General features: G+C 39.4%; 1 protein-coding gene across 1 annotated transcript in view; it reads left to right on the top strand.

The window, feature by feature from the left end:
• The window catches only part of CHPT1 (choline phosphotransferase 1), a 51,975-nt gene that overhangs the window by 23,801 nt on the left and 5,831 nt on the right, over positions 1-22,343 (top strand). Inside the window, exons 2-7 of the mRNA XM_006871095.1 lie at positions 485-632; positions 897-1,038; positions 12,673-12,757; positions 17,343-17,474; positions 18,894-19,052; positions 19,569-19,694. Of these exons, the coding sequence (XP_006871157.1) occupies positions 485-632; positions 897-1,038; positions 12,673-12,757; positions 17,343-17,474; positions 18,894-19,052; positions 19,569-19,694 (792 nt within the window). The remainder of the gene's footprint in view (positions 1-484; positions 633-896; positions 1,039-12,672; positions 12,758-17,342; positions 17,475-18,893; positions 19,053-19,568; positions 19,695-22,343) is intronic.

The following is a 22,343-nucleotide window of genomic DNA, read 5'->3' as shown; positions in this document are numbered from 1 at the left end:
ACTCTCCACTCTAGTCCTCTGTGGCTATGTCACTGACTCTGGGCCCAGGAGTCCCCAGGTCTTGCCACACCCTTGAAGTTATTTTAACAGTGTGCTTCTATCAACATAAACTTATTTCTGTGATCCTCTACCCAGTTTATTTTGAGCAGTTCATTAGATTTCTCAGCTTTGCTCATCTGTAGAATGAGAGTTATAAATGCACTTTACAACATATTGGGGTGACATAAGGTGTGAAAAGGAGTCCTGGTGTGCTGTGGGTTAATGCGTCAGACTGCAAAGCTGTTTAAACTGCAGAGTCAGCAGTTCAAGCTCACCAGCGGCTCCTCGGAAACCCTATGCAGGGTCGCTTTGGGTCAGAATCAAGTCGATGGTACTTAACAACAACAAGGTGTGAAAACAAGAAAATGTGCCAGTTGTTTATGAGAGGTTGAGCTGTTTTCAAACAGAGACTAATTATCACTTCATTGTCTACGTTTATTTTTAGGCACCGTACTGGACATACCTTTTATGTGCCCTGGGACTCTTTGTCTACCAGTCACTGGATGCTATTGATGGGAAACAAGCCAGAAGAACAAATTCCTGCTCTCCACTAGGGGAACTCTTTGATCATGGTTGTGACTCTCTGTCTACAGGTAAATTCGTGGAGTTTTTGCTGTCGTTTTTGTTGTAATGAGAGCTTAAAAACGAAAACTAACTGAAATGGTTTTGAGTGGTCAGTTTGAGGAATGGTTTTACACAGTGTGTTTCAAAGGTTATCTTCAAGAATGTTTTTTTTAAAGTGTTGGCCTTAAATTAACGTCACAATGATGTCTGTTAAAATGGTTTTGATACGTACACGGCAAATATATCATTAATGTTTTTCAATTCTTACTGCATCTTCAACCTCTTTCTTTCAGTGTTCATGGCAGTTGGAGCTTCAGTTGCTGTTCGCTTAGGAACTCACCCTGACTGGTTGTTTTTCTGCTCATTTATTGGAATGTTCATGTTTTACTGTGCTCATTGGCAGACTTATGTTTCAGGTGTGCTGAGGTTTGGAAAGTAAGTGTGCTTTTTTAAGTTACAGTTTAAAAAATGTAACTGAATTTATTTTCACAAGGGACACAAAGCTGAAATCAGGAATTTAAATGAACTTTTTGGGTTGGTTTATCATAGTATTCATAATTGTTATTAAGCCTGCTGATTATTCTGTATGTTATAATTTGATCAAAACGGTTTTTTCTCCCCTTTGGCATCTTACTCAGTAGCCCAGGGTTGTAATAGCCATGAGAAGAGAAAAGTAAGGGACATGAATTATATAGAAAAAGGGTATATAGTACTTCATTAAACAACAGCTGATTTATTTAGTGACGTGATATGATACGTAAAGGCCCTTTTTCGGACAAATCTTCATGTGCCGTAAAAGGGGGATCACCTTGACAACACCAGTCCCAATGATAGTAATCATAAGAGTTCTCAGCTGTGGTAGACAAGTTGCTGAGAGCCCGTGGAACCGCCTTGTTTTTGTGTGCCGTCGAGTTGATTCTAACTCACAGCTCCTGTGTCTAACATAGAGCTGCCCCGTGGCATTTCCCAGGTGGGGATCTTTACAGGAGCAGACTTCCTGGTCATTTCTCCCGTAGAGCTAGCTGCTGCTGGCTTTGAACCTCTGACCATTAGCAGTCAGGCACTTCATTGTGCCACCAGAGCCCCTCTTTGTTTGATTAGACATAAGGAACTAGTACATAGAGCACGGACACTGTTCTCTATTCTTGTTATCCCTCTAGTTCTATCTCTGTCTTCATTAGTTTGGCTGTTTGCTCATTTTCAGCTTTGGTTTCCTATGTCTACTAATTCTTTTAACCTTACTGTGTGGATGCATGGAAGACATAGTGGCTTTGCAAGAAAAATAACCCTCTAGTATAATAAATAAGGAGCTTTGGTAGCGTAGTGGTTACGAATCGGGCTGCAAACCTTAAGGTCAGCAGTTCGAAACTACCAGCTGTTCTGTGGGAGAAAGATGAGGCTTTCTGCTCCCGTAAAGATTTACAGCCTCGGAAACCCTGTACAGGGTCGCTATGGGTCAGAACCGACTCCACAGCACATAACCACAATAACAAGCATAATAAATGGCAGGGGAAGCTCCGAACTAAGGCTAGTTGAGTAAAGGGAAGGCTTTTTCTCGCATGTGCTCTAAATTATGGACTAATCGAAGTTACTACTTACTGAATAGTTGCATGTCTCAGACAGCGAGTTCAATGCTTTATGTGTGTTATCTCATTGATTCTTCATATTAACCCTGTATGTGTACAAATAAGGCTGGGTGTTTTGGTTACTTTCTGGTACTACTAGTCTGTGGTGGCGGTGGCTGTGTGCTGTCAGGTCGGTTCCGACTCATAACGACCCTGTATAGGGTTTCTGAGGCTGTAAATCTTTACAGGAGCAGAAAGCCTCATCTTTCTCCCATGAAACAGCTGGTGACTTCTTGCAGTTAGCAACCCAGCTTGTGACGTACTACACTGCCAGGGCCCCGTCAATCTATGATAGAGCTAAAACTCAGGATTAAATCTAGGATAAAATGCAGGTCTGTTTGACTGCAAACCAAACACCGCTAATGACTGCTGCTCATTACTGTGGGAAGTATACAGAATACCTTCACGGTAGAGTTTCTACTTTAGGAACTATGTACTTAACTATGTTAACTGCCATCAAGTCGGTTCTGACTCATGTTGTTGTGTTGTTAAGTGCCATCGAGTAGGTTCCGACCCATAGCGACCCTATACAGGGTTTCCGAGGGTCTAACTCATAGTGACCGTGTATAAGGTTTCTGAGAAGTAGCTGGTGGGTTTGAACTGCTGACCTTGCGATTCAAACTGTCCTTGCAGTCCAGTGCTTATCCTACAGTGTCATAGAAGCTCTCCAAGGAACCATGTAATACACTAACAGTGAAATGAGATCTGTTTCTGTGGCACTTCTAATACAGCCTCTAACCAAGTGTAAAATTACTTGCTTGGTGTTTGTATAATTACTGAAGAAATCCTAAGTAAGGAGAAAGTAAATATAGGCTAAGTTAATTTAGGGAAACTTCTATGAAAAATGCATTTCGCTGGTTGCTGATACTTGGTCAGGAGTCAAGGATCAAAAAGACTAGCTAAAAGTTTTAAGACACCTTTGTAACATTAAGTATCTGTCCCTGATTATAGATTAAGATATACTAAAATAAAATAAAAAGCAAAAGGTGATTGAGAAGACAAGAGAGAAGGAAAAGACCAAAATGGATGTCAGAAGAGACTCTGAAACTTCCTCTTTAGAGATGCTAAAGCAAATGGAAGAAATGAGGAAGTACAAGAGCTGCACAGAAAATTTCAAAGGTCAGCTGAAGAAGACAGTCAAATATTATAGTAAAATATGCATATAACATAATATAACAAAATAATATAATGAAGACCTGGAATTAGAAAACCAAAAGGGAAGAACATGCTCAGTATTTCTCAAGCTGAGGGAACTGAAGAAAAAGTTCAAACCTCGACTTGTGGTATTGAAGGATTCTATGGACATAATACTGAATGATGAAGAAGCATGAAAAGAAGATGGAAGGAATACATAGTCACTGTACCAAGAAGAAATCGTCAGTGTTTAGCCATTCAAGAAGTAGCATTTGTTCAAGAGTCACTGATCCTACAATTTGATGAACTTGACCTATACCTATGGATGTAATAGCTCAAAATACCAAGTGAGAGGGAAGGAGTCAAGTGTCAATCCTATTCCTTCTATATGCAGGATTGATAGGGATGGGCAACTTAGACATTGGCCACCTAAAATGGGGGGGCTATATATGCATAAAATGATTGGCTTACAAGTTTTCAAGGGGGAGTTTAGTTTAAGAGTGTGCAGAGGAAGGTAGAATCCCCACTGACTAGTTTTCGTCTTGTCTAGATGGGTCTGGTGAAAGGAGATGTGGATAAGATTCTTATGATTCAATAGTGAATAACTGTTATCATGACTAATTGTGACTGTCAAAACTGTAAAGGTAGAAGCTTTGTAACAAAAATGGGGGAGTAGTTAATCTTACAGTCCAGGAACAGAGAATCCTAGGACCATCAAGGGAGAAGAGCACGAGCGGAATGTGGGACCCTATCCAGAGAAGCAGCAACACCAGAGATGGAGGCAGAGGTGAGGACACAGAGAGATAGAGCAGCTTGAGGACTCTAGATTCATGGAAAAAGAAAGGCTTTGTGCTGGCAGCCAGGAGGCAGGCTTGCAGAATGTGCCCTTTGGTTGTTTAAATGATTACATATTCCTGAGTGTTTTTGTGTACATCCTTCCCCCCCCCCCCAAAAAAAGAATACTGTTGAATTACAAACGAAGGAGATTGTAATCATTGCAATGAAACGAGTGTAAAACCGATGTTCTCCCATGTAAACTATCACTCAATTTACAGTAAAACTTAAAAAAAAAAAAAAAAAAGAGCCAGTGATTCTGAAGGAAGAAGTCCAAGGTGCAGTGAAGTCATTGGCAAAGAACAAGGCACCGGGGATGGATGGAATAAAAATGGAAATCTTTCAACAAAGTGATGTGGCACTCAAGGCACTCACTCATCTCTGCCAAGAAATTTGGAAGACTACAACCTGGCCAACTGACTAGAAGAGATCCATATCTGTGCCAAAGAGAGATGACCCAACAGGATGTGGAAATCTTTGGACAATATCATTGATATCCCATGGCAGTAAAGTTTTACTAAAAGTAATACAGAAACGGCTGCAACAGTACATTGATAGAGAACTTCCAGAGGTTCAAGCTGATTTCAGAAGAGGACCTAGAACAAGGGATATCATTGCTGATGTCCGATGGATCTTGGCTGAAAGCAGAAAATACCAGAAAAATGTTTACCTATGCTTTATTGACTATGCAAAGGCTTTTTTGTCTTTTCTTTTTTAATCTTTTATTGTGAACTATATGATAGTTTACATGGGAGAACATTAGCTTTACATTCATCCTATGTATATCGTTTCCTTGCCATGGTTACAAGCCCCTCCATATATCATCAACCAACCAAAGGGTTGCAACGGTATACCTTGCAAGCCTGCCCTGTGGTCATCAGCTCACAGCACCTCTCCCTCTCTGGGTCTAGAGTCCCCAGCCACTCCATCTCTCCACGTCATCATCTCTGCCTCTATCTCTGGTGTCATTGTTTCTCTGGGTAGGGTCTCACACTCCGCTCTTCTCCCTTGATGGTCCCAGGGACCTCTGCTCCTAGACCACAAAGTCAATCACTCCTCTCCTTTTGCTACAAAACGTCTACCTTTACAGTCAGTCCTGATAACAATTATTCGCTGTTGTACCACAAGAGACCTATCCCCATATGCAAAGGTTTTTGATTGTATGGGTCATGACAAGCTATGGACAACATTGCGAAGTATATGGATTCTGGAACACTTAACTGTGCTCATGAGGAACCTATACACAGACCAAGAGTTAGCTGTTCAAACAGAACAAGCGAAAACCAAATGATTTAAAATTAGGAAAGGTGTGTTCCAGGTTGTATTCTTCCACCATATTTATTCAATCTGTATGCTGAACAAATAATCAGAGAAGCTGGCTTATATGAAGAAAAACATGGTATCAAGATTAGAGAAAGGCTCATTAACAACCTGCAATATGCAGATGATACAACATTACTTGCTGAATATGAAGAGGACTTAAAATACTTATTGTTGAAGATCAAAGATCGCAGCCTTCAGTATGGGCTGCATCTCAGTGTAAAGAAAATAAAGATCCTCACCACTGGACCAATCAATAACATCCATATAAATGAAGATTGAAGTTGCCAGTTACTTTATTTTGCTTGGATCAGCACTCATAAATAGATATAGCAGTCAAGAAATCAAACAACATATTGCATTGGGCAAATCTGTTGTACAAGACCTCTTTAAAGTGTTCAAGAACAAATATGTCAGCCTGTGGACTAAGGTGTGCCTGATGCAAGCTATGGTATTATCAATAACCTCATATGCATGCAAAAGTTGGTCAGTGAATAAGAAAAATCATCGAAGAATTGATGCTTTTGAGTTAGGTTTTGGAGTAGAACATTGAAAATACCGTGGATTGCCGAAAGAACAAACAGATGTGTGTTGGAAGAGAAGTACAGTGAAAGTGCTCCTTGGAACCCAGGATGGCCAGACTTCGTCTCTCCTATTTCGGACATATTGTCAGGAGGGACCAGTCCCTGGAGAAGGAGATCATGTTTAGTAAAGTCTAGAATCCGAGAAACAGAGGAAGACTCCCCCCAGTGAGATGGATTGGCACAGTGGCAGCAGTAGTGGGCTCAAGCCTAGCAATGATTGTGAGGTTGGTGCAGGACTGGGCAGGGTTTCGTTCTGTTGTGCAGAGGGTCACTATGAATCGGTACTGACTCAATGGCACTTAACAACAACAACAAAATAAAAAGCTGGTTTGCAAAACCTGTATTTTCATTTGCTGCGCTTGCTGTAGTAAACTACAGCGCTACAATCCGTATTCTGGTTGCTGCCGTTACTACTTAATTATGAATGTTTTACTGTTTAGGCTTCTGTTGTCTAAAAATCTCTCTGAAATGAATTGGTTCACATCTGTTACAGTGGTAAAATTTTAATTCATATGCTTTTTATTGAGAGCCCAGTATGTGCTCAGAATTGGGTACCCAAAGGTGAGTCCTCTGTGAGGACGTATCAGGCCGACTGGGGAGAAAGCATTCCTGGCGGAAGCATGAGGACAGTACTGAGGGCACTAGAGGAGGACTGCTGTGGGTCAGCACCAACATGGTGCAAGTGTGCGTGTGTGTGATGTCCTGCAGCAACCCAACGGCTCAGCCATTTAAAATACTAGCTCTGTATGGCAGACAGCCTAAGCAGTATGGTGGTTGTTTTTAAGTGCCATCAAGTCGGTATGGACTCATAGCAACCCTGTGAACAGCAGAGTGAAAGACTGCCCGGTCCTGGATCAACCTCCAATCATTGCTACACTTGAGCCCATTGCTGCTGCCACTGGACCATTACATCTCTGTGGGGGTGGGTCTTCCTCTTCACCTCTGACCCTCCACTTATGATATTCTTCTCCAGGAACTGGTCCCTCCTGATACTATGCCCTAAGAATGAGAGACAAAGTCTGGCCATCCTGGTTTCCAGGGAGCATTCTGGTTGTACTTCTTCCAATACAGATTGGTTGGTTCTTTTGGCACTCCATGGTACTTTTAACATACTTCTTAGCAGTATACTGGAGTCCTGGTGTGGCGCTGTGACTTAATGCACCAGGCTGCAAAGCCGTTTGACTGCAAGTTTGGCGGTTCAAGCTCATCAGCTGCTCTTCGGAAACCCTATTCAGGGTCGCTATGGGTCAGAACTGACTCGATAGCACTTAACAACAACAACAAGCAGGATACTGGAGTCCTGGTATGACGCTGTGGCTTAATGTGTTGGATTAAAAAGTCAGTTTGAACCACAAAGTCAGTGGCTAAAGCTCACCAGCCGTTCCTTGGAAACCCTATACAAGGTCTCTGGGTCGGAACCGCCTTGATAGCACTTAACAACAACAATAAGCAGTATACTGTTGGCTTTTCTAAAGTAACAAAAATCATTATAGAGGACTGAGTAGCACAGATTGGTGGCTCAGTTTAACAGTACTCCAAGAAGGATCTATATTGTAGGACATCATCCAAACCTGGAAATGCTTACAGACTGGGCCAGTGTCTCAGCTGTGCTTTCTGAAAAATATGCCAATTTTTCAACTAGTCATAGTATTAGAATCCAAATATATAAAACCAGGCTGAACAGTCCCATGATACACTGTAGAAATTTGTTTTATGAATAAATTCTTGGTTTTCCTCTTTTTTAAAAGACTAAAGAAAAAATATGCCAAATCAGTGTTTGCTTAGTTGGACTAAAAATTTTACTTCTGTGATTATATTTCTGCTAGTATATTTTACTTCTATGATTATATTTCTGCTAGTAAATTTTCTTCATTTTTTCAAAGGCTTTAACATTGTTTTCTTAGTATTGATTCTCCTCTAAGCCTCATTAGTAAAAAGCACAGGCTCTGATATTAAACTGCATAGAATGAAATTCTGACTCCAACATTCTAGTTTGTGTGACTTAAGTTACTTAACCTTACTTTCTTCCTTTTCTCCATCTGTAAAATGGGTATGTAGTAAAATCTGCAATAGCTGGAATCAGTGTAAGGCAAAAACCTGTTAGAGACGGAAAATTCAAATCTTTTCCACTAATAGAAAGGATAGAAATCTGGTAAGATTACACTCTGTTAAAGGTGCAAAACTTGTGACACCCAGAAAAACAAGGCAGTTCTACTGAATTCTGGTTCTCACAGATTTCTCTGTAATCGTAATAATTGTCTCAAATGGTTATTGTAAAGATTAAGTAATGATGTATATTGGAAAAGACTTAGTACAGAATCTAGCGCTTATAAATAGTAAAATGATTATGCCATTCCTTTTTTTTTTATTCAGTTTCTTTAATATTGTATACTTCCTCAGGAGTGATATTAAAAATAGCTTACTAAAAATAGAAAAATGGGTGTCATATTATTTATCAGCTACTGATAATAATTAATTTCATAAGAAAATTACCACACGGAAGAAATTGAGGTAGAATAAATTTAAGGATGGAGGGTTCATAATAATTTGAGTGATCTTATTGTATACTGATAACAATATTTATAATACTTTGAAAAACTTTTTGAAATATCTGTACAAATATTTACCAAGTAGTCACTATATGCCAGCCTGTGTTCTAGGTGCTAAGGTAACACGAGTCAACCAAACAGACCAAACTCCCTCCCTCCACATAGAGCTTACATTGTACTATGGGAGACAGACAGTAAGACAAGAGAACCAGGAAGAGTACCGCAGAACTCGGTAGATGGTGGTGAGTCCTGGATGACATGAATGGTAAAGGCTAGCAAGCAAGTCTATTACTATTTGCTGGATGCTGACAGACTCACCACCAAACTCCTGGGCCAAAGGCAGAAGATGACTTTATTACTCAGGGACGTGCAGTAGGCAGAGCTTCATGTTTGAAGCTCGGTAGTGGCCAGGAAGGGCCTAGTTGGAGACCTGCACATGCAGTGGGTGGCACTACAAGAGAGGCTTTGTTGTGAAGTGCCGTCAAGTTGGTTCCGACCCATAGCAACCCTGTACAGAGTTTCCGAGGGTGTAAATCTTTACAGGAGTAGAAAGCCTCATTTTTCTTCCGCGGAGCGGCTGGTAGTTTCGAACCGCTGACCTTAAGGTTCGTAACCACTACGCTACCAGAGCTCCTTGTACAAGAGAGGCTACTCTGGGGAAAATGTTCATTGAAACACAAACCTGACGGTGGCCCAGGTAAAGAATTGTTAGGACCTTGTTGAATTCTTTGGAATATCGAAGAATGCCCAGGAACTTTCAGGGTTCATGGCAGATTTTCTCTCTTAATATGAGGAAATATTGATCAGGGAAGGAGGAGAGTGACTATTTAAATGCTACTGTCTTTTCATTATGAATATAAAATACTATACTGCTCCATGGAGAATGCAGTGGGTTACAAATACAATAAGCACTGGGCTACAAACCACAAGGTCCGCAGTTTGAGCTTGCCAGCCACTCTGCAAGAGAAAGATGAAGCTTTCTGCTCCTGCAAAGACTTAAAGTCTCGGAAACCTAAACAGGGTCACTGTGAATTGGAACTGACTTGACGGCACTTAGCAACAATACTGCTCCATAGGACAGATCGAAATAGTGGAAATAGTGTTCTACTTGAGAATATTTTGTTACGTGCTTTATCTTTTAAAAATATATAGATTTCAGTACAAATTTGTTACCTTGAATTAGACAATTTAATCCACAAAACATTGTAACTTTTTGTGTGTTTGTGTGTGAATTGAGTGATAGTTTACATGGGAGAACATCAGCTTTACAGTATTCATCCTATCAATTTCATTACAATGATTACAATCCCCTCCAAGCATCATCATTTAACAGCATTTGCTTCCATTCCCTCTGGGTTTTTTTTGGATGTACACCAAAGCACTCAGGAATATATAACCATTCAAACAACCAAAGAGTACACCCCGCAAGCCTTCCCCCTGGCAGTCAACACACAGCCCCTCTTCCTCCCAGAGTCCAGAGTCCCCAGCTACTCCATCTCTCCACGTCATCATCTCTGCCTCCATCTCTGGCATCACTGCTTCTCTGGATAGGGCCCCCTGCACTCCGTCTTCTCCCTTGATAGTCCCAGGGTCCTCTGCTCCTGGACTGCAAGATCAATCACTCCCCTCATTTTATTATATTATAAAACATCTACCTTTACATGTGCAACACTCAGTCAGTCCTGATAGCATTTGTTCACTGTTGAACCACAAGAGTCTTATCCCCATCTCCTCCCACCAGCCCCATCCAGACAGGTTGGAAAGCACTCAGTGGTAATTCTACCTCCCCTGCACCCTCTGGAACTAGGCTCCCTCTTGAAAGCTTATAAGCCAGTCACTTCTTGCCTTTGTAGCCCCCCATTTTGGGTAGCCAGTGTCTAAGTTGCCCATCATCCTTTTCAACTGGTGTACCGAGTGGTTGGGAATGATGCTCACTGTAAAGATTCGTTCCCTCTTTTGAGCTATTATTTTTAATTATAATCTTCAACTATTAAAATTTGGTTCTAGATAGTCAGTGACACAATAGTTGGTACTTTTCTTGATCCTGTTAGTAGAAAACTCAGTCCTGCTGTGGTTGCTATAGGATATGCACTGGACTGCTAACCACAAGGTCCCCAGTTCAAACCCACCAACTGCTCTTTGGAAACCCTATAGAGGGTCGTTCTGAGTCAGAACCAACTCATCAACACCTAACAGCAGCATAGTAAAAATCTCTCCCTGTAATTAAAGTTTGCCATGTGAAATAAGCATGTTTATAGCATGTTTGTCCTGTATAGCTAGGGTGGTGGTTGTAGTGTGCTGTTGGGCCATTTCTTACTCATTGTCGTTGTTAAGTGCTGTCGAGTCAGATCCCACCCATAGTGACCCTATATAGGGTTTCTGAGAAGTGACTGGTGAGCTTGAATCGCTGACCTTGCAGTTCAAACGGCTTTGCAGTCTGGCGCATTAACCCACAGCGCCACACCTGGTTTCAAGACTGTAAATCTTAATGGGAGCAGAAAGCTATATCTTTCTCCCATGGAGCGGCTAGCAAATTCGAACTGCTACTCAACTGAGAAATCTTTTCTTCCATATCTGGTTTTACTATATAATCCCTACATGCCTTGTATTTGCAAAGTATTAAGTATTACCTCTATTATCTAAAGATTCCTGGGGCATCCAGAGATGTAATGCAGGTGTTGTTAAATGCTGCCAAGTCAGTTCTGGCTCACAGTCACCCTGTATAGGGTTTCTGAGGCTTTTCAAGTTTTTCTGTGGAAGCAGAAAGCCTCACCTTTCTCCAAAAGAATGACTCGGTGGGCTCAAACTGCTGACCTTGTGGTTCGCAGTCCAGTGCTTATGTAAAGATCTGGAGCTTAGAAAACGAAATGTTGATCAGAGATGTGAATATAGAGGTTATTAGCATACAGATAGTAATTTTAAGTATAGATGAACTATTTCGAGACTGTAAAAGAAGAGAAGAAATTCTGGAAAGCAGTAGAATTTAAGATACAGAAGAAGCAGCAGTCTAAAGAAGAGCCTGAGAAGAACGTCCATCAAGATGGCAGAATCAGGAGAGAGCGTGGCAGAAATGAGCGCATAGCAAAGCCTGTCAGGAATGAAGGGGCGTGATCAGCATTTTAAACACTGCAGAGGCATTATGGGAGATCATTACCAAAATGTATCTCTTATACTTGACAAACTAAAATTTATTGTTTACTTTAAATAATTTTAGTAAAATACAGGACCCAAAGCTAGACTACAGTAGGTTAAATAGAACTACAGAGACCGAAAATACAGTTTGTTTCGGGATGAAAGGAGAAAACAGGACCGGTACTGGTAGCTTTAGGGCATGTGGACTAGAGAGCCAATGTTGGTTAGTGGGTTTTTGAGAGAAGCTTGAGGGACAGATGTCTATGGAGACCAAACTATTGTACTGTCTGATGAATAACTTCATCAGGAATACTGTTGGAATTTTCACTACTTTTTAAGTGAAATACACTTGAAAGTGTTTTTAAGAATTTGTCTTTGAGTCCTTTGATTTACTTATAATTTTTTTCTCATTATAAGAGTAACATGATTTTTTTAATTAAAAAAATTTCCAACCTTACAGAAGCACATAATTAGGAAGTCAGTCTTCTGTAATCTGTGATAACTGCTATTAGCAATTGTTAAGTGCCCTCGAATCAGTTCCAACTCATAGCAACCCTGTACAGGGTTCCCAAGGAGCAGCTGGTGGGTTTGAACTGCTGACCTTGTGGTTCGCAGTCTAGTGCTGATCTTAGAGTGCCACACTGGCAATTGGATGTTGTTATACAATTTTTTCCTTGTACACATGCTAATACCTATGTATGCATGTATGTTGTTTTATTATAGCCTCTTTTGCTAAACAGTATTGTCAAATGATAAGTTAATGATGAACGGACCTAAAAGTAAAAATAAAATAATGTTATAGAGATTTCTACATCTTTGGTGTTGAACTGATAATTAACCTCCATATTCAGGAATTTCGTTTACACTTTATTCTATGTCCTTTCTCTTTAGAGTGGATGTAACTGAAATTCAGGTAGCTTTAATAATCGTCTTTGTGTTGTCTACATTTGGAGGAGCAACAATGTGGGACTATACGGTAAATCTGAATATTTTGATTAATGTTTCTTTTAAATCCTTTATAAATACCTAAAAAAACCAGATAATTTTCTTCAAAAATCTTTGTATTATATTTAATATTCATCTCATTTCTTAACCTTTTCCCTTCATTTTATAATTCTGTTATCCTACAAAGCTTTTGGCCTTTTCTCCTATGTATTATTAAACACAGAAAAGAAAATGACTACATTTCCTTACTACAAAATTAAATAACACTAGTTAAACTGTCTTTTCTAGGTCAAATTTGTCTCATGATATATGTAAAATCAATCCAGCAAGATATTTTACATTGAAAACTTGTACCTTAATAGTTGGAAGAAGATTTATATGTTTTATAAATTACTCAGAAGTCCTGATGTGCTACTGTAGGTTAATAGTTCAAACCCACCAGCTGCTCCTTGGAAACCCTATACAAGGGTGCTATGAGTCGGAAAAGACTTGATGGCTCTTAAAAACAACATAAACCACTTTTAGGTAAAGATTCCTACAGTAAGGAATGTTTTTCTTTTCGACGTGGTTATTGGCCTCAGTGTTTTGATATAAAGTTGGCTTATAGGAGGCCACAGTCATAAATCAAACTTTGCGTAGGAAACAAATTTATGAAGAAAAAATTATTCTGTCACAACACTGGTTAATGGACTCAACTTTTTGCCCATAATACTGAGAATAATATTTAAGATAATGTCAATAATTAACAAATAGTATTTATTCATTTATTATGTACTTAAACTTTTCACCATCACAGCTTCATCTGACCGTTAGAACAAGTCTGTGAAATAGATACATACTATCATTATGCACTGGTTTACAAATGAACACATAACTTAGTATTGTTGTTGTTGTTGTTAGGTGCCATCGACTCGGTACTGACTCACAGCGATCCTGTGCACAACAGGATCCTAGTCCTGGGCTAGCCTCACAATTGTTGCCACACTTGAGCCCATTGATGCTGTCACTTGGCCAATCCATCTCACTGGGTGTCTTCCTCTTTCTCTCTGACCCTCCACCTTACCAAGCATGATATCCTTCTCTAGCAACTGTTCCTTCCTGACAATATGTCCGAAGTATGAGTGATGAAGTTTGGCTATCCTGGCCTCCAAGCAGCACTCTGGCTGCACTTCTTCCAACACAGATCTGCTGGTTCTTTTGGCAGTCCATGGCACTCTCAATATTCTCCTCCATCACCATAACTCAAAAGCATCAATTCTTCTACAGTCTTCCTTATGCATTGTCCGCTTTCACATGCCTATGAGGTTATTGGAAATACCATGGCTTGGGTCAGGCGCACCTTAGTCCTCAACCTGACATCTTTGCTCTTCAACCCTTTAAAAAGGTCTTGTGCAGTAGATTTGCCTACATTGTTTGATTTCTTGACTGCTGCTTCTATGAGTGTTGATAGTTGATCCAAGAAGAATGAAGTCCTTGTAACTTGAATCTTTTCTCCATTTATAAGAATGTTGTTTATTGGTCCAGTAGTGAGGAGTTTTGTTTTCTTTACCTTGAGATGTGATCCATACTGAAGGCTGTGGGTTTAGTATTAGAGCTAAAAATTTAGATTGATTCAAAACTGTATTTTGATTGGTTACAAGTTGGGCTGCTAACCTCAATGTCAGTAGTTCAAAACTACCAACTGTTCCACAGGAGAAAGATGAGGTTTTCTGCTCCCATAATGATTTACAGCCTCAGAAACCCTGTACAAGGTCGCTATGAGTCAGAGCCGACTCCACAGCACATCACCACCATCACCAAGCTATAATAGCTCCAGTTCAAGTTAAAAGGTTTCCTTGTGGCAGTTAGAATTAGAATTACCAGTTGGTACTCATTTACGTAGGCATAGAAATTGACTTGAAGCATAGTTTCAAGAACATTATCCCTGAGACATTTCCTTTACCTTTTCATTATGTAAAAATAAATACAATCAAGAATATGCTATAATAGCAAATATAGTATGAGGGGTCTTCAAAAAGTTCACAAAAAATGTGTATTAAAAAAAAAAAGTAAATTTCAAATTCTTTGAACCAAAATAAACTCAAATTAACTTGTTATAGCATGTCTGATTAGGATCTAGCTTGAAGCACTAAGGAGATAAGACATTAATTTTAAAAGGTTCCTGTCAGAGCAACCTAAATTCTGCTAGAACTGAAGCAAGAGCAACATCAAATTTATGGTCAGTCTTGGTTGGAAAATGGTGAAATGATTGATACTTTACAAAAAGCTCATGATCACAATGCCCCAAGGAAATCAACAGTTCACAAATCTTAAGAAGGGATGTGACAATGTTGAAGATGATGCCCCAGACCATCCACCTCAATTTGTGAGGAAAAATTAATCTTGTTTGTGCCCTAATTGAAGATATCTAGTGATTAACAACAGAAACAATAGCCAGAACCATAGAAGTGATGTCTCAGTTAGTTCAACACAATTCTAACTGAAAAATTAAAGTTGAGCATACTTTCTGTTTGTTGTTGTTAGGTGCTATCAAGTTGATACCGACTCATAGTGACCCTGTGCACAACAGAAGAAAACACTGCCCAGACCTGGGCTGACCTCACTATTGTTGCCATGCTTGAGTCCACAGATGCTGCCACTTTGCCAATCCATATCACTGGGGGTCTTCCCTTTTTCTCTGACCCTCCATCTTACCAAACATGCTATCCCTCTCCAGTGACTGGTCCTTCCTGACAATATGTCCAAAGTATGAGACGAAGTTTGGCCATCCTGGCCTCCAAGGAGCACTCTGGCTGCACTTCTTCCAACACACATCTGTTGGTTCTTTTGGCCGCCCATGGTACTTTCAATATTCTCCTACAACACCATAATTCAAATGCATCAGTTCTTCTACGATCTTCCTTATTCGCTGTCCAACTTTTCTGCTTGGTGGGTACCAAAATATTGTGCCCAAATCAGCTGCTGACAAGAGCAGAGTTTTCAATAGATTTTTTTTTAATTTTATTTTAAATGGGATCAAGATTCGGAAGCATTTCTTGGAAGAATGCTAAACAGGAGATCAGATATGGCTTTATCAAAGCAATAGCTATCAAGAGGTGGAAGTGGTCCAGGCAAAGCAAACATGGACTGGTCAAAAGCAGTGACCATGGCAACAGGTTTTAGGGAGGCTCAAGGCATATGATGGAGTCCTGGTGTGGCGCTGTGGGTTAATGCATCAGACTGCAAAGCTGTTTGAACTGCAAGGTCGGCGGTTCAGGCTCACCAGCTGCTCCTCGGAAACCCTATAAAGGATCACTATGGGTCGGAACCAAATCGACGGCACTTAGCAACAACAACAAGAAGTCATATGATGACTTTCTGAAGGGCCAAAGAACAGTGAGCAGTTGCTTAGTTTGATGTTTTGAGAAAGCCAATGCTTTTCAGAAAAACACCTGGGAAAGCTCCACCAGAAATTCCTTCTCTGCCCCCCTATTTCTTATTCCTGTCCTCAAACAAAGGCAATTTTGCATGAGTATTGATGGGAAATCATCAAGCATCTACCTTACAATCCAAATTTGGCTCCTCCTGACTTTTTGCTTCCGAATCTTAAAAAAAAAAAATCTTCGAAGGGCATTCATTTTCCTTCAGCTAATACTGTACAGGAGACTGCATTGATACGATTGAATTCCCAGGACCCTCTGCTCTCTAGGGATGGACTAAATGGCTGGTTATCATCACTTACAAAGATCTTGAACTTGATATAATAATGTATGTTGGAAATAAAGTTTGTATTTTTTATTTTTATTTTTTAATTCCTTTGTTCACAAACATTTTGAAATGAATGCTTGTATGTTTCATCTACTCATTAAGAAGATGAAAGTGGACCTAGAAGTAGTTAAACATATCTGATGAGTAAGACAGATATGACTGTCCTAAATTTGGAATTCTGATTTAATTATTAACATAGGAGAAGAAGTCAGTCTTAAAATAATTTCATTCAACTTTTTGACAAACATAGGAACAATGCATACCTATTTATTCTTACCAAAAATACTTGTTTTCATTAAAATTTTATTATTTTCAATATAAATTTGTTAACTTGTAATTTCCACAGTCTAATTTCAAAACATAGTAGCTTCTGGCCATTCATTGTTACTTTGTTTTAAATCCTCTGCTGCCTTTGGGAAGTTATCTTGAGCAACAATTGATCAACAGGTAAATATATTGCTAGAGATTTAATTCTAAATATTAACTACATAGAATCGTGCATGCACACACATTGTGATATTTTTCACATTTATGATGCAGATCAGTGACTGTATTTCCCAGGATTCTGCCTTTTTTGAGACTATTAGAGTCAAATGAGCTATCCTTGTGTTCCTTTTGAGTCAAATGAAGACGTGTAAGATTATGTTTAGTCATAATTATGTAAATAGACATAGCTGAATTTATTGGATTCATTTTTCACTTAATGGATAAAACCATTTCAAGGAATGTCACCACTTCAGCCTACATTCCAGATGTTGGAGGTTTATTTGCTAGATAAAGGATGAGTTCATTGTGCAGGACCATTACTACTTAATAACAATAGGAATTCTGTTTTCTTAATGATTTGTTTCTTTTCTCTATTCCTGAAGGTACCGATTCTAGAAATAAAATGGAAGATCTTCCCAGTTCTTGGAGTAGTGGGCGGAGCAATATTTTCCTGTTCCAATTATTTCCATGTTATCCTCCATGGTGGTGTTGGCAAGAATGGATCCACGATAGCAGTAAGGCATTCATTTTACCGTCATACAGTACTACTCCTGTGCTAACTTTATCATCAAGTAAAAATAGATAATAAGAATATGCCAAAGTTCAAGAATGGGGACGGGAATTCAGTATCCTAAAGAAATGTTAGGAACATGGTAACAAAGCAAGGAGCTCTGATAGCACAACAGTGAAGTGCTTGTTTTCTAATCATTAGGTTGGCAGTTCAAACTCACCCAGTGGCTCCTTGGGAGAAAGATCTTGGCTATCTGCTCCCATAAAAACAGCCTAGGAACCCCTATAGGGTAGTTCTACTCTTCAAAATCCACTCAACAGCACCTTGTTGTTGTTAAGTGCCGTCAAGTTGGTACCGACCCATAGCAACCCTGCACAGGGTTTCCGAGGCTGTAAATCTTTACGGGAGCAGACAGCCTCATCTTTCTCCCGCGGAGCAACAGCACCTAATAACAGTATAAAAGCATTTAAAAAATAGTTTGGACTGCTGAGAGTCCATTTAATTTTCCACTGTTAATAACTGAGTTGTACATTAAGAATTGCCATTAGTACCTTGAACTAAGAGAAAAAGGAATGAGTTCCTGACTGAATAGCAGAAAAGCTAACGGCTTCATGTAGGGGGCAATTTATTGCTCATCAGGCAGGAGAAAGTTAAGGCTTTTTGCTCTTACAAAGATGTACAGCCTTGGAAACCATGTTCAGGGTTGCTATGAGTTGAAACCACCTTGACAGTGCTTAACAACAAGTAAGTCTTACTAAAATTCCACTGAAATGTACTTAAAGTACTATTATTTCACAGATAAATTTTTTACCTTAATTTCTACATTGAATGGGTACACCTTGCTTTTGTGTTTGGTGGTACTGTACGATAAGCACTGGATTGCTGACCACAAGGTTGGTGGTTTAAAACAATCAGCCGTTCCTCAGAAACCCTATACAGGGCTGCTGAGTCGAAACTCGTAATGACCCTGTGTAGGGTTTTCAAGGAACAGCTGGTGAGCTTGAACCACCCACTGACCTTGTGGTTCAAACCAACCTTGCAGTCCTGAGCATTAATCCACAGCACCACAACATATTTTCTAAAATCTTAATACTCTAAAGTGGGAAATTCAGCATTCCTACCAGATTTTTGTGCTTTTTTAAGCAAATATATTGATATCTATGTATTTTATAACCTATTGTCATCTTCAAGATAGAACATAAGAAGGTAAGTACTTTTTCCTTTATCAAAATGTTGTTGGAATGCCCTTAAATGTTGATGGCCTTCAGTATAGTCAGACTTGCTAGAGTAAATCATATTGTTATTTCCAAGGGTTCTGTGGAAATTCAAAAACATAGCTCTGATCTGTAAACTTTAGTTCTCTTAATCTTATCACAAAATAGACGCTCAAACTATGATGATGATTTTCTGCTTTATCCTTTAGGGCACTAGTGTCTTGTCACCTGGACTCCACATAGGACTAATTATCATACTGGCAATAATGATTTATAAAAAGTCTGCGACTAATGTGTTCGAAAAACATCCTTGTCTTTATACCCTGATGTTTGGTTGTGTCTTTGCTAAAGTCGCACAAAAATTGGTGGTAAGGAATTATTTTATAATTTATGGTATATATAATGCTCTTGGTCCTTGAACATAATGCTGCAAACAATTTCATACAATGGCTAAGTTTCCTTTTGTGGCATTCGTCATCACTATAAATCGTTATTTGTGTTCCACATAAAACTGTGAACCTGTCACGAGTGACTGACTGTATCTATTCAGGGGAACAGACTTCTAACTATACAAAGGGGCTTCAAAAAGTTTGTGGAAAATGGCATTTAAAGATACTGGCATTTTCCTGCAAACTTGGAAGCCCTCTGATTGGTAAGTTCTTTTAGTTGTTCAAGTATACCAACTTTAAATATTGAGAACTATTAACAGGTTACTGTGTCATAAATGACAAGTTTTTGAATCAGTATTTTATTGAGATTAAATGATGTCCTTATCCTTATTTGTCTTAATAGTGAATTAGTTATTATTAACTCTGAGTCCTGAAAATAAAAGCTAAATTATTTTAAATTTAGTAATTAAACAATTTTGTTTACTTTTTTTACAGATAGCTCACATGACCAAAAGTGAACTGTATCTTCAAGACACGGTGTTTATTGGGCCAGGCCTTTTATTTTTAGACCAGTACTTTAGTAATTTTGTAGACGAATACATTGTCCTATGGATAGCAATGGTAAGTATGCACATCTCTGCAAAGTTTTTTTTAGCAGATGGCAGATAATGCTGTACTTAAGATTAATTTAGTGAGATATCAGTAGCCTCAATATCTAGAGTGTACAGAGTAAAGTCTTGGTGTGGCACTGTAGGAAAAGCACTTGACCATAAGTTCAGTTTGAACTGCAAGGTCGCTGGTTCAAACTCACCAGCCACTGCTCAGAAACGCTATTCCAGGGTCGAGTTGGAACCAATGTGACAGCACTTAACAACATACAGTAAAATTTTCTAAATTATATTTTAAAGTACTTTTAAGCTCCATTGTTATTAGGTGCTATCGAGTTAGTATTGACCATAGTGACCCTATGCACAACAGGACAAAACACTGTCAGATCCTGGTCCAACCTCACAATCGTTGCTATGCTTTAGTCCATTGCTGCTGCCACTATGCCAATCCATCTTGTTGGGGGTCTTCCTCTTTTTCTCCCACCCTCCACTTTACCGAACATGATATCCTGCTCCAGGGACTGGTCCTTCCTGATAATATGAAATATGAAATATGAATCGGGCCATCCTGGATACCAAGAACTCTGGCTGTACTTCCGTCACTGATGTTTGTTCTTTTGGCAGTCCATGGTACCGTCAGTATTCCCCTCTGACACCATAACATTCAAATGCATCAATTCTGTGATCTTCCGTATTCACCATCCATCTTTCACATGAAGTTATTGAAAATACCGTGGCCTGGGTCAGGCGCATCTTAGTCCTCAAACTGCTGACCTCTTTGTTTTTCAACACTAAAGAGGTCTTGTGCAGCATATTTGCCTTATACAAGACATCGTTTGACTTCTTGACTGCTGATTTCATGAGTGTTGATTCGAACCAAATGAAGTCTGACAACTTCAATCTTTTCTCCATTTATAGCGATGTTTATTGGTCCACTGGCGAGGATTTTTGTTTTCTTTACATTGACATGCAACTCATACAAAAAGCTGTGGTCTTTGATCTTCATCAGTATTTTAAGCCCTCTTCTTTTTAGCAAGCAAGGTTGTACGAATACACTCTGATGTACACCTTTTCCCATTTTAAACCATTCAGTGTTACCTTGTGTGTTCAAATAACTGCCTGTTGGTCCATGTACAGGTTCCTCACGAACACATTAGTGTTCCGGAATACTCTTAATTCACAATATTGTCCATAGCTTGTTGTGATCCACACAATTGAAAGTCTTTGCATAGTCAATAAAGCACAGGTAAGTATCTTTCTGGTATTCTCTGCTTTCAGCCAAGATCCATCTGATGTCAACAATGATATTCCTTGTTCTATGTCCTCTTTTGAATCTGGCTTGAATCTCTGGAAGTTCTCTGTCAATGTATGGCTGCAGCTGTTTTTGTATTAGTGTTACTAAAACTTCACTCACATGGGATATCCATGATATTGCCCGATTTCCACATTCTGTTGGGTCACCTCTCTTTGGAATGGGCACAAATACAGATCTCTTCCAGATTGCCAGGTAGTTGTCTTTCAAATTACTTGGCATACATGAATGTGTTCCTCATCAGTCTGTTGAATAATTTCCTTTTGTATTCCATCTACTCCCAGTGCCCTGGTTCTTTGCCACTTGAAATGGCTAAACAGCGACCATTTCTTTTTTAATAATTGTTTCCAATGCTGTATCTATCTTATTTGATTGTTCCTGTAGCGCTTTCCTGACTTATTTTTCTCAACTGCATTGTAAAGTGTTTTGAAACATTTCATAATCATTTTTCTGAATTCCTTCTCATGCATTTCCAAGGCCTACCCTCCTTCCAGAATGGAGTCCAGAGTCCAGGTCTACTTCTAGGTTATTTGTCTCAAAGACATTTAATTTTGTTTCTGGACATGTGCTGATATAGTCATCTGCTTTTGCTTCTTGGGCATGTTTAGTGTGGCCTTAATACTTAGTATGTGTTTTGGAATTTTTATGCTTTCTGATTGCTTCCAGGGAGATGTGATCAGGATGTGGGCTTCCCTTTACTCTTCTTATTGCTTAACGCAGAGTGACTTTCACAGGTGTTGTCTGTTTCCCTGGTATATACAGTTGGTATTTGTTCTTGCCTGGGTTTTGGTGTTTATAGAGTGTGATTGTAGCTTGGCTATATGGCAGCAGTTACTGACTCTTCTTGTGTAATATATGGAGCAAAAGAATCTTCCAAAGGTAGTAGGGGGATCATATAACAGCAAAACATCGGGAAAAAAAAATGAGAAAAAAACAAAAAAACAGCAACAAAAACAAGACTGAATACTTCAGTCTATAATCACAGAAAAGGGAGAGGAGGGAGAGAAGAAAAAAAAAAATCTGTAGCCTATTATGAGTATGACTTTAATATCCTCTCTTCAGCTTCTTGCTTTCAGAGCTGCCTGAGAGATTTCAAGATGCCAGTGTTGGTTGTTATGCTATACCTCGGGCTTTAATTTTCAGCCTGTTTTGTTTTTAAACTCTTACCCTCTCTATAGCCCTGTCCTGCCCTTTCCCATATTAAAACACAGAACAAAAAACAAATAAGCAACGCTCAGGGCCTGCTCTAGGGCTGAATATCTATCTGTGTGCATGCGTGGTAGAAGAACCCACTCAGTGGTGAGGGTGGGGGGTGTCCACTGGCTCAGGCTCCCCCTCTAGTCACCAGAA

Source organism: Chrysochloris asiatica, unplaced genomic scaffold, assembly GCF_000296735.1.
Source record: "Chrysochloris asiatica unplaced genomic scaffold, ChrAsi1.0 scaffold00160, whole genome shotgun sequence".
NCBI lineage: Eukaryota > Metazoa > Chordata > Mammalia > Afrosoricida > Chrysochloridae > Chrysochloris > Chrysochloris asiatica.
The sequence above is the reverse complement of the archived record's forward strand: the minus strand, read 5'-3'. Positions and strand labels throughout refer to the sequence as shown.